The sequence below is a fragment of the Micropterus dolomieu genome, linkage group LG03 (assembly GCF_021292245.1).
Source record: "Micropterus dolomieu isolate WLL.071019.BEF.003 ecotype Adirondacks linkage group LG03, ASM2129224v1, whole genome shotgun sequence".
Classification (NCBI taxonomy): Eukaryota; Metazoa; Chordata; class Actinopteri; order Centrarchiformes; family Centrarchidae; genus Micropterus; species Micropterus dolomieu.
The window spans coordinates 23,456,714-23,470,230 of record NC_060152.1 but is presented as its reverse complement, the minus strand read 5'-3'; the positions used below and the strand labels follow the sequence as shown (position 1 = coordinate 23,470,230).

The window sequence follows — 13,517 nt, the reverse complement described above, 5'->3', positions numbered from 1 at the left end:
GTTCTCTGGGCACTATACGTGACACTCATGTTTTCCCATTCTCGCCAGTCTGCTAATCTCTGTCGGCGGAGACAGAGCAGGGAGAAGCTCAGGTGGATGGGGCAGGACATTAAAAAAAGGCTGATGCACAACAGCAAACTTGAACTTGTTCTGCATGAATCCTAGCATTTCTTATTCTCTAACCGTATTGCTAATGATATACAGGCAGTACAGGCATGATCTGTTCAGGCTGTCAAGTGTCAGGGACCATCCATCTACCAATAGAAACAATCTTAAAACTCATATACTGATATACAGAAAACATAGCACACTAACTTTGTTTCATGAGTTTTTGGAAAAGATTATGTGAAGGTTACTCTGGCAGCGGACAGCAAAGCTTCAAGCATGTTAATCTTATGACTGATAATCCAAAGGGTGTGACACACTTTGTGTAAAAGGGTCAATTCTCAGTAGGATCAATGCAGTGTTCTTACTGTGGGAGCCCACGTTTTTAGCATTTATATGTCACATACTGAATTGTTCACGGGATTTATTGGATACATGTAGGCCCCATTGTTGCTAAATCATTTCCCATAATAAGTGACCGTTAGATTAACATCATTTTGTAAGCTCTTGAACGTGTTGTTGTATTGCACCATCTACTGGAAAACCTAAGGGTTACTCTTTCAATAGAAGTGAATTTTGCCAAGGATAGCAACTGGAATTTTGAACATTTGTTTTTCAGATTCTGGACACATTAATCTTGAAAACACAAAACTGTTCATGCAATTGTTATTACAACCAATGCACACACAGTATGGTTTACACTCTGTGTAAATGTGTTGCATACATCCAATACAGTAGTGTCACATTCTTTAGTTGGCAAACGCTTCAAAGGAAATTTCCACTCAATAAAGACAAACACAGGTTTTTATATCAATGTATTAATGTTTTATTCTAATTACAATAAACAGAATATATCAGTCCCTTATTTGTACAAAAATACCTGAAAAGGTTACAATTAAGATTTATAAGCCATTCAACTATTTACAGATTGAAGCAAAGCACATTTTGAATACAGAAGCTCTCTCTTACAAAAAAGAGATAAGTTACTGTTTTCTTTTTTGCATTCCCTGAAATACATAAAAGTTTATATTTTCATATATAGATATATTTTTTATTTTACTCATTTGTACAGCCATGGTATCTTGCATTGTGACAATGTTATGAAAAAGCACAAAATTCAAGATGATAATCGATCAATCCATCTTTGCAGGACAGGGGGCAAATCACTTTCAACTTTGAACTGAAACTTCAACTCAAAATATGAGCATTCACTCTCAGTCACCTTTCGCCACAATCATTTAGAGTGCCGTTTTCTGTTTTTGAATTGTATTCATGGACTACAAGGTTTCTGGGGCGAACGGTCCCCTCTGAACGGTAGCTTTGTCTGTCATTTGGTCCACATGTTAGGTCTGGTTTGTGCAAAGGAAGAGGAGTCGTCAGAGGCACCATCTGTTGTTACAAGTTTCCTGGCTACCAAAACTGAAATGCGCTTCATTGTTAGTTCCTTTATTTACACGTTTGAGTGTCTATTTGTTTATCTCTGTAAGACACAGCGTAAAATGATGAAATGAATCACATTAGATGATTTTTTCTACTTTACTAGAAAACAGGGCATGAAAATTGAAAATGTTTTATGAACTGGTCACTAATTGTTTCCAAATGTGAATAGGTAACATTGTTAGAGATGGGCTTTTAAATTATCTCAGGTAGCCAGGCAAATATTTTAGGCTTTGTTACTGTCCTCTTTAAATAGTCCTGAATCTACTAAATTTTGCTTGGTGGGGCACATAATGTGTGTTGTAAAAACTCCAAACTGAATGAAACTCAAATATTTATGAATCCATCATCTTGTACATAACAGTCCTAGCGATCTGAGACCAGTAGTTTTTAACATGCTACCAGTGAACCCTGAGCAACCCAGTGACATTCATTTCTGTTTAGTGTAAAAAACGTGGACATACAAATCGCCTGATTTCTTTTTTCTGTGTTTTCAAATTTCATTTACCTTTCTGCATTTTGCAGTTAGAGTTATATATATATATATATTTTAATGTGAATGCTAACTACACCTTAAAAGCCATCTGTTCCTCCTCAAATGCTACCATTCACTTCACCCAGAAGAAAAAGTAATAATGGGAGTTGAAGATGACCGCAGTGTGGGTAGACTCTCGGGGGATCGAATGTAGACACAGCTAGCATCAACTTCAGTGAATTAAGTTTAGCTTAAGATGACTTTCAGCAACAACAAAAGAATGTATGTATTCATGCAAATTCTAAAACCTACCTAATAAATTAAGTTTCCTCATTCTGCTGAAAGGAGGTCAATGCTGTGACCCATTTAACAATGTTGCTCTGGTATGGTTTCAATAACATGGATTTATCACATCCCTGTTCATTGCAATTTTAAAATTGTGACACGCCTGTGTCTGTATGTGCGGTGTGTTGGGGTAGGGGGTGTTGTTATGCATTTCTTCAATTATATCTAATCTAAGCATTAAAAGATTTTCATTGAAACGGTTTAACTTGAATGTAACAATTTCTACAATTATTTTTTTTCAAGGCAAGAAGTTTCAACAGTGAGTTATGAGAATGCTGAGTTTGATTTGACCCAGTTTCCCAAAACATTTGTGCCTTTTTTTACTTTAATTCATATGAATTTTTTCTTGTTTAGATCAACAACAAAACAGTCTTGAGAAAATCTGAGGCTTTTAAACATAAACGCATTGTAATTGTAATGATTATATTTTTATACATCCGGGAGAGTAATTAATTTAACAGTAATAGTGACTAATGCTTTGGGAAACTTGTTTTGCAATTTCACAACATTCCACCTGTCATCTATTGGAATGACAATGTCAACACTATGGATGCCAGTGTGCTTTCAAACATCACTTCATAACAAGTGTTGATGATGACAAAACTGCTTTTGAATTGAACTAAATAAAGATAACAAAACACATCAATAGATGCTATGTCATTACCACAACAATAATTAGAATAACAGAACACACTGGTCAATCATTTCATGGTAATGACAAAAGAAAACAGTAGAGAACAGCGCTGAGAAAAATAAATCTTAAAATTTTCAAGTAATCAGTCACATCCAGATAAATAAATACATTTTGCTGCAACAGTACTTTAAAAATGATTGAGTCATTGCATCTCAGATAAATAACGGTGACCATGCACAGAGAGTCAATACGGTGCAGCTATTCTGCATCTCAGATGTTCAATATACTTTAAGACAACCTGCAGGTAAATAAGTCATGGCTGTTGATGTGTGCATTACAGATAAGTACAAATAGATATCTAACCATCTTATGGCTGGTGACCTAACCAGAGCTACAACCAAAGCTTGGACTAAATAAAACTTCTGTGTGAGTTTTTAGAAATTTCAGGCATAGTCATTAAATAACAAAAAACAAAAAAAAAAAAGAGAGACAAAAAACAAAGGAAACCACTGTTTGTGGTGAGACATATCAAAGGGCATGATTATGAACCAAATTTACTGGGAGTGACTCCAAGTATTTCTTCCCAGAATATGAATTTGGGTGTTGCTCTTCATGTGTTATCTATTTAGTTCCGTTCTGCTAGACATGGTCAATAGGTGCTAAAAAAAGTATCCCTATCTATTCAAAAGGAAATTTGATCCAGGTTGTCTAGAGACACCGTGTTGAAATCTTCCTTTCACTTCAGTTAATTACAGGGGCTCCATCGTAGATGTGGCCAAAACACAAAGGGAAATCCATTAAAATACTTTTTTGACCTTGGCTGGCATTACGCCACTTTTATTATGTCAATCAAAAACACATCATGTACCAGGGGCTATTCTGTAATCAGGGGTAAAATAATAGTTTGCAGTCAGAACACTAAGTCCTAAAATGTCCAGTTCTATGTTGCTGCCACGCCCAAGAGTGTATTTTCAGTTTATCCAACAGCAGGCTAAAGTAAGTGTGATGAGACCAGGTGAGACAGGCCGAGAAGAACAGAGATGGAGAAGGAGAGGCATCTATCATTTGTTTACAATCCTCTTCTATCCTTACATGTTTTATCCACACTGTAGCAACACCGACTACCTCTTTTACAGCCTGCCTGAACTCATAAAGATGTGGCATGCAGTAGGCAGTAGGTGTGTATGTGATACTGTAGGTTTACAAGTACTTACAGGTGGAAGAAGGCCGCATTATATGGAATGTAATGCACAGAGTCTATCGGTGTGGAGTCGGAGAACACTAAACCATGTTCCTAGCCACATTTACGTTTGATAACGTCTCACTGACTTCCAACAGGTAGGAGGCAATTTGTGGAACAATGTGTGACACATGTGAAAAGAGGGCCCAGAACGAGGACAGATGTTTCCCCAAAGGACCCACTGTATCTCTGGGCTGACCCAGTTTTGTGCCGCAATGATTGATCATTTTTGTTTAATTTGATTTGCTGTCACTTGAAAAAGACCTAAAGGAAATGCTAGTGGTTATCCTTTCCTGTGCTGTGGGCGAGGAGAATCAAACAAAAGATTGATACTCTCCATTGTCCCACTTCATCTTCTGCAACAGATATCATAATGCCTTTACCTGCAGTGAACTACTGCATATTGCTTGGTTCCCCTGGTTACACTTTTCAACATTGCAGTCACCATAACTGTTGACCTGGTTACAAAATTCTACTTGCTTTTCTACTTGTTATTTCACCCTGAATGACACATTAATGCTTACTCATTTTTATGGAAGTTGCATGGGAAATACTTTAGGGAACTGAAGCGTGCAATAGAACAAGTACAGAATGACCTTACTGTAGCTTATGTGAATAATGAAGAGTTGCAACTATCCAGAATGCAAAAGGTGGACTTAAAAACAAATATTAAATACAATCTTGATAACAATACATAACTGCAATGAATGTATCATTAAGAAAAGAAACCCTGTGTGGTCAGAGATTAGCAAATACATTTCTGTGAATGTAGACAAAGCAGATTTTATAATGTCCACACTTAAAAAAATACTTTCTTTGAACTAATTTCAACAGTTCCGGATTTTTCCTCAGCCATTTTCTCCAGGCTAATTTGACTTGACAAACTTCTCATGTTTCCAAACCTCAAAAGGGATTCAAAACAAACACTTTTTCTGGCGCCTTCAAATCTTCATCCATGTTGAATTTTGACATGCCCTTACATACCTATGACACTAGAGGGCGGTGGCACCATCTCCCAGTTAAGTGATGTGACAGCGGGGAAGTCATGCGCCGCCAAAGGCCACTCCCACTTCGATGAGTGCAAAACTGAGACAATCAACTCTCCATCTACAGTATATTCTTTGAGGACATGTGACAAAGACTACTGTTTGTTCTCAGAGAGCAGAGTGGTCCAACACGAAAGCTTGAGTTGTCCTGCTGGTTGTCCAGTTGAAAGGAAATGCAGTATACATTTGAGCTGTATAATACAACCTTGAGGATTACTGTGTCCAAGCTTATCGATGACTATGGGTAGCAAGATTGTGGAAGATTTTGCAACAGCACTGACACAAACGGCAGTGTTCATTTCCTTTATCTTCTCTCTTCTTGACTGAGAAACCTTGTGAACAAGTTGTGCATCCGACTCCTCAAACATCCATGCAAACCAAAGGGTATCCAACAAGTCAGCAGTCTCCGGCAGACTCACAACAATATAAAAAGAAAACGAAACATCAGTCAATTCACCAGCTTCTTATAAAGATTTAAAAAAAGAACCAACCAACAGAAAGGTTCTTTATGTTTTGTTTGTTTTAGGCAGAGTTAGGTCAAGTGATTGAGGTCATGGGGTCAGATGATCCGAAGATGTCATAAGGCCACAACGGTGCACGGGTGTTTGAGTTTACAAGGCAGCACTCCTCTGTTGAGCTGGTAGAACTCCACCAGCTGAATCAGGTCGGTGAACTTGGTGGCGCCATCGTCAAGGCTAAAGAAGACTTGGCCGTCCTCTTCACACTGCCAGCGTCAAAGGGTCCGGAGCAGGGACACACCGCATGGCAAGAGAAAAGAAAGGACATGTATTTATTTTAAAGGCCAAAACAATGGTTGGCCTAGGAGTGACATAGCTGACAAAAACAATGCTTTTCGGTAGGCAATCAGGTAAAGCTAATGGGCCAACAGATGAAATAATATGATCTGTAAGGGAGTACAGAAGACTTTTGCTTTTTATTGTCTCCAAAAAAAACCCCAGACTTGTCACAAATGAGACAAAACAGCTTTAATAATAATAGCCTCTACTTTAGTACTTGCTACTGTATTTAACCTTCAAAACTGTTGAGCACAGGTTATATGGCCAACCATTCTTTAAACCCTTTTCAATTGCTTCTTGCTATTGTAACATGTATTTTCAACAGTCAGTGCCCACTATTTAATAAAAGTATAAAAAAATAATGATTAAATGGCAAGAAGTGCATACCGGTAGTATCTGGAAATGTTTGATTTTCTGGTGATGGCACAATGTGAGCACAAACGCCTTGGGGTTACTCTGACTGACTCTCAGCAGAAACAACCTGTGCAATGAGAGAAAGGAGGACGCTGTGAGAAAAATATTCAGTTGAAAACATTTAACTCTTTTGTTTCTGATTCAGGTATATTCAGTGAATAGGAAATCTGTATGTATAACAGTTGTTTTAGCTCCTGCTCCCTTACCCATCGACTTGTCCCTGCTGGTGGATGATGCGATGGGATTCTTCTCTGGTTATCCTGCCATGGAACCACAACTGAGCTATGTGGATGACTGCATAGAAAATCAAAAATACATTTTAAAGTATATTTTGAAAAATCTTTCAGAAATTAAATAAAGGCAACAATCATCATCGTCATTATTTTGTTGATCCTAAATGTCTTTGCATTTACCTGAGCTTAGTGAGGAGTGGTGAAGTGGACTGTGGGAGCCTAATATGTTCATTCGTGTACTCCTCTTCTGAGAGAGATGCCAGACACAGACAAAATAAGAGGGATTAGTTCATGATCTGGTATACTTGACAGGGTAATTCTACTGTATTTACAGCTTTTCTCAACACGAGGTGGTGAGGCTTCACATTTTGTAACAACTGAATGTACTTAACAGTCATTACTGTATTGTAAAATTATTTTAAACTCTTAATTGTAAGTTTACAATATCCTTTGTAAAAAAATTAATAAAATATATACTGTCACCTCCACTCCTGGCATTGTTGACAGAGAGAACATAAAAACTGAGGCTGTGTCTCACCCTCCATGCATGTCCCTCCTCCATCGCAGCGCTCTGAGCTTCCACAGGGTTGTCAATCACCCGGCCTATCCTCCCTGAGAAATCCATTGCCACAAGGGAGTTCTCGGATACACTCCGCTAGGGGGAGACAGAGATACATGACAGTCAAATTGTGAACACAAAGGCAGCTCCACAAGTGACCTGGGTTCAGCTAGTGAGGCGCCACAGGTAAGCATTTTGGTGAATATCATTCTCCTTAACTTATTCCTGGTGCAGACATTACAACAGTATTTCTGCACAATCAATGTTTTGCTAATGTCAGAGATCTGGGACTTTATCAACACAATGCTGTTACGCTGAAATGATTGCTTTTAGGTTTGAAGGTGCTTCAACAGAATTTTAAATAAAGAGGTAAACTTACCACAGGTGCTGAGAAGTGTGAAAGTAAGGTTTTTCTTTGTTGAGGAATCTTGTAATTCTGGTACAACACAATCCCATACTGTATAGAAAGAGGAACACACTGGTCAACCAACATAAATAAATAAATAAATAAAAAAAATTGCTAGTTGTCTATTAAATGGAATCAGCAACTTTTTTTTTGGGATTCATTTTTGATTCCGGCACAGTTTTTAGAAATTCTTGATCTGAAGAGAAAAACAAAAGACATAAAAAACTATGCTATATATTTTTGAGACTGTTAGGTTCTACCTTAAAGAGCCGGAAGGCAGTCATCCAACAGGTCCTGCCCTGTTCATCCTCGGCACACATCATCCTCAACTCCTTCAACTCCCCTCGACTTTTATTAGGCTGCGAATTGACATTTTTCAAAATAGATAATCCTCATCACCTTCGCTATCAGCACAACCAATATCACTGACATCACTGATGGAATTAACTGAGCTAACGAGCTGATAAAGATCGTGAGAAAAAAAATGCTTGAACTGTTTGCTCATCTACAACATTTATTACATATACACACTTTAAAACATTTGGAAACACAGCAATAAACCAGGACCTCAGCACTCAGCACTCATATATAAAACTAAGCATGCCAGTGCGCTCTGCCTGAGATAGGGAGCTGCACAGGATGTCAATCATTGCTCAGCCCATAATATTTCATTAGAAATCAGCTTCATCTCATTTCTGTCATCTGAGACTCACCTTGATACAGAACCCGTAGTCTGTGGGTGCACCATGCAGCTTTTTGCCTGTGATGACAGTGAAGATGTTGCTGTCTTCAAGGTCCGCTAGTAACTGTAAATGTCTGGGCTCCTGGAGACGGATGTAATTAATAAGTTAGAACATAACAGCGAGACATAGCCTTGGAGGTGCTGATAGACAGAGAGATGTGCAGAAAGACCACCATCAATAAAAGGCTGATTCTTTGAAGGTAATCATGTTTAATCTGGAATATTTACTGTGTTTTTGTAAACTTTTAATGCAGGATACATATAAACTATTACTTGTACGTGGTACAAATATTACAATGAGACATATTCTGGCCCTTGAAGTTTCTGTTACCTTCGAGGTTCCTTTTGTAGAGCAGTAGAGTCCTGAGCGCCGCAGGAACATATACACTTTCTTCCACGACTTTCTACCCACCTCCTTCACATACATGTACCCCTGGATCTCTGGACAGCTACTTGTCGCTAGGAAGTTCTGAAAGAGGGAGCAAGAAAGACATGGAGCAGGGTATCAGCACACAAAGTTTGGATTCATTCACTCTATTATGTCCTTATGAGGGCAACACTGGATCACATTTGAAGCCTTTAAGTACTCGGTCACCATCACAGCCAGATACTGAAAGCTGTAGCAGACACCATCTGCAGAGGCATCACAGCCGGGAGACAACTGATTTCTGTCAAAGAACACAACATTACTAGGGCTAAGTGAAAGACTGACAGCTGATGTTTAAGATGAGCAGCAGCTTGAATCCTTACACATCGCGGTATTGACAAACATCGACCAGCGATAAGGCCAGACATTGTGCTATTGTCTGTAAAATCAAAGCGTGTCTAGAGTGCAGTGGACTGAAAAGGGCTGATATTGTTGTGTGTACATCCACATAAATAAATATGTACAGTATATGCATAATCTACTCATGTTTTAAGCAAGGCCTGTAATTAATTTCAAAAATACATTTTTATTAAATATTTAAGCAAAGGTTAATGCTTTGCAATGTGCCTTTCTAAGACAAACACAGTACATATGTTGAATCAACACACAGCACATTCCTTTTGTGAACCTTTAAAGTCTAAATTGTCTTGTGGGTGTCTGAAGTATTTCGGGTTTGCTGTTTCTATGTTTTACAAAAATGTCACACCATGAAGTGGCAGGTTAAGTTATTAGAGCTGATTTGGAATCTGTGGCCTGTGGCTAGAAGGTAAACTGTTCCACACGTTTCCTAGTGTTTGGAAACATCCTACAATGGGCCTCATGCATGAACACTTTCCATTTTTCTGGAACGTTCATTCAAAAAGCTTTTCTTTTTGAGGCACTTCACCCTGCTGCTTTGCACTAACACATGTTTCTTGCATAATGGCAAATATTGCAAACACCTGGCTGAGCTCAGGTCAGAAACCGTCTTGGTTTGGACAGCACTCTAATTAAGTGCAAAGATCTTGTGTTTAGAATAAGTCAAACACTGGGGATTCCTGACACAACTCAGGCTCACCACATCCCCATTCATTTATTGACTCTTCTATGTGGAGCATAACGGAGCATAACGTCTCTATGATCAGCAGGGGAGTTAAAAGCTTTCTGTGAGTGGCATGGATGAAGGGATGGATTCCACTTGTGGTTTTGCCTCTGACAGCTCCATTACTTGATACAGGAGAGAGCCAGACTGCATGTAAACCCTCCATCCATTAAAACCAAAGCTCTTCAAGATCCCAAGAAGCTTTTTGTCTGGTCTCCTCCCAGGCCTTTTCTTTTCTTCATATCTTTTGTGAAATCCGAGTGTGGCCCGAGAGTGGTCTGTGAGGCGGATAAGTAGCATGACACAAGCGTGTGAATTGCAAACATACGGTAGGTAGATGGGGAACTGTATGTTCTATATGTGACTGCCTAATTCCATCCATCACAAGTGTCGGGCCTGCGGTGCATGTGCCGAGACAGTCATGTGTCAACAGGGGATCAACAGTAGTTATTACTGCAGGCTCTGACGAGACACACTGTCTAAGGGTCAGAGGTGAGGTATGTCAGCTTGATTGTACAGTATGCAGCGGGTGCTGACTCTGAGGTAACTAAGCTGTGTGCGTGTCAGGAAGAGGAGAGAGAATGAGAGAGACACATGGCGTGTGTGTGTGTGTGTGTGTGTGTGTGTGTGTGTGCTGTATGTACCTGAAGGAGCTGAGATGGTAGAATTGTGCGACTGGTTTCCTGGCACCATGCAACCATGTGCTCCGGGAAAAATGTCTGGTGGAAGGAGAGGGTGGAGAGAGAGAGAGAGAGAGAGAGAAGGAGTCAGACAAGAGAGAATATCAGCCACTGTGACAATAATTATAGGGTCGGAATTTGTGACAGAAAAAGGAACGTCACGCAAATCCCATCAGTGCAGTCAGCTGTCATAATATTTCACAAGAATACAAAATGAAGAGAGACACTTTGTCGACGAACACGTCTTTCATTCATCTCCGAGGCAAGTGGCCACTCTTTATAGCAAATGTCACTAGTAAACTCTTGAATGTCCCTTTTCATTTGACTGAATGCTCAAAATACTACAAATCATGAGGAGTAATACTGCTATAATTTTAACATCCATATCCAGTTTATTTCAAATGACCTAAAAATGCATTGTGTTAAAAAAATCACAAAAATGCAAAAACAATCCATGCAGATTTTTTTTTACAGGCTATATGTGTAACATATTTCAACAAGAAGACATCAGGAGTCATATAGCGTGTTAAAAAATTCCCAAGAAAAAGCAATTTACCAGGGGGTTTCTGAAGAATTCATATTTGGCATAGTTCTTCCTGAAGAGGAATCTACTGTCGCTGTTCATAGAGGCCTGGACCTGAACCACCAGCTCATGGTCTTCTAGACAGCGCTCTGAGGTGAGACAGGCAGAGAGAGGAACAAGAACATCAAAGGAGGTTGGTGTTTATTCTTCAAACCATTTGTATAATTTCCTTACAACTATACCACATATAATATACAATACATATACAATTTTACTTACAAAACATACATTAATATAACATGTTCTGTCACAGGAGTGAATGGCCACATGTGAATGTTATAGTCTTAAATTACATTGCCAAAGTTTGTCACACAAGTACTATGGGCCTCTGTAGATATTATAATTTTCCAGAAATATCTGTCTTCAATCTTTCTGGTATGTCTGAAAAAGAAAGACATCAAAATGAAACTGAAAACAGAAACTGAAAAATTACACACTGTTCATCTCAACATGTAATTTGGTCTATTTTTAAGCAAAAATCGTCTTATTTTTTCAAAACAAAATCATGTCAGTGGTGTGAGATTATCTCACCTATTCCCAATGACAATCAAACAGCATTTCTTTTAACCAGTGCATTTTTTTAGAGTTGTTAAAAAAACATCTTTACATCAAGTCAGATGTTTGTTCTAAGACAGTGTAGCTAAGACATACATTTCTTATCCATGATAAGTCCAGTAAGCACTGATTCTCTGCCAATAATCTCTTGACGCACTCATAGTTACAAACATCTGCACCTGGAAATACAGGTTTAAAGGATACATATATGACTGGTGTGACCACACAATTCATTTCACCATAATTAAATTTTTTAGGCAATTATTGTGTTATTGTAGTGGTGAATGGTACAAAATGCCCTGAACTAATCCTGGGCTCCATTTGGCCTGTTCAGTGGTCTAAAAAGATGTTTAGAAATGCAGACTGGTTTCAACTGTTTGTGCTTATCAAACGAGCTATGACTAATAATCAGACCAGGGCCTTTCTCTTTCAAAATAAAAGAGGATATGATTCAATTAAAAGTGTGTGCGGTTTTGAGAGGTTTTGTATGGATGTGGTCAAAGGTCCTGATGATTTCTATTCTTTGTCTGTTATGACTCATTTCCAACAGCCTTACAAGTTCTCTCTGTCATGTCTTTAATAAAAGACATCCTTCCCCAGTAGATTTAATTAAAATGTTCACTATCTTTTGCAATACCACTATCTGGTCTAATATCTCTTTTTGATGTGAAATGGAGAACTTCATAGAAACCTGACTGTACAGATCTAATTCACATCATTATCTCATTTCATGTGTTCCCTCATCCTCCCAGTCACGACTCTTCTTTTTCTTTCCATTTCCTCTTGTCGCCTGTCTGATGAGTCACTCATGTTCGTGACAGTGACTCACCCTGGCAACACTACCTCACTGTCCCAGAGTTGTTAACCTTTTCATGTTGACAAGTAGAGGTCAATGTTACTTATCTCAAAGGGCCATTTCATCCAATTCAGCAGCTTACCAAGAGTGGGCAGCGATGTACGGAAATAGGTCCTCTATTCAAACACACCATTGTTCGGGTCTATCTGAAACTCTTATTCCCGTCTACCAACCAACCACATGTGCACACATGAAGTAAAACAGCACATACATGTGCAGTCCAGACATACGGTTTGTGCACATGTACACACACACAAACAGGACTTTCGCATACTACCTCATCTCATACTATAATAAAATAATAATAACTATAGTATAGCACTTCATATATAATTATAAAAGTATTCTTCAAAATATTAAGTGATTGGCTAGAACTGTATATCTACATGTAGGCAATTTTCACTAAACACACTTGAGAGACATTTAACTTTTATATACTGTTGACCAAAAAAAACTGACTGCAGATATAGCCATTCCAACTACAGTTCAAATGATTTAACAACATGTGTTATATATTTTTGGTGTTTCCGGTGGCTCAGTCAACATGCAGTATACGGAAAACTAGAAAAAACATCAGTACCTCATGGAGAAGTAATTTAAACGCAATTACAATCAGAGTTTATAAATGAAAAGCAACTAGCTAACAAACTATAGGAAATGTCTGGCAATCACACAACTAACAGAGCTCCAAACAAGCCAAATCATTGGCTGAAATATCCAAATAAATGTTTAGAATATGTCAGACATATATAATGCTTACAATACAGAGAGGGATTCCAACTACCACTAAATGCAATTCAACTTCAAATATTTCCTACCTTTTTAACAGCAATTCGGATTAACATAATTTTGGGCATAGTATTTTGTTAAGGATCCCCCCCCCCCCCCCCCCCCCCCCCCCC

The 13,517-nt window shown here is 38.5% G+C and overlaps 1 protein-coding gene across 6 annotated transcripts in view; it reads right to left on the bottom strand.

The window, feature by feature from the left end:
- Positions 1-907: 907 nt before the first annotated feature.
- grb10b (growth factor receptor-bound protein 10b) overlaps positions 908-13,517 on the bottom strand; it is an 82,241-nt gene continuing 69,631 nt past the window's right edge. For 5 of the 6 annotated variants that reach the window (XM_046043869.1, XM_046043871.1, XM_046043872.1 and 2 more), the window contains 11 exons: positions 11,178-11,293; positions 10,586-10,660; positions 8,765-8,902; positions 8,405-8,515; positions 7,952-8,050; positions 7,665-7,742; positions 7,265-7,381; positions 6,907-6,973; positions 6,700-6,787; positions 6,467-6,560; positions 908-6,006 (listed from right to left, as the gene is read on the bottom strand). In XM_046043869.1, the coding sequence (XP_045899825.1) occupies positions 5,860-6,006; positions 6,467-6,560; positions 6,700-6,787; positions 6,907-6,973; positions 7,265-7,381; positions 7,665-7,742; positions 7,952-8,050; positions 8,405-8,515; positions 8,765-8,902; positions 10,586-10,660; positions 11,178-11,293 (1,130 nt within the window). In that variant the 3' untranslated portion in view covers positions 908-5,859. The remainder of the gene's footprint in view (positions 6,007-6,466; positions 6,561-6,699; positions 6,788-6,906; positions 6,974-7,264; positions 7,382-7,664; positions 7,743-7,951; positions 8,051-8,404; positions 8,516-8,764; positions 8,903-10,585; positions 10,661-11,177; positions 11,294-13,517) is intronic. The other variant, XM_046043870.1, reaches the window with a different exon arrangement.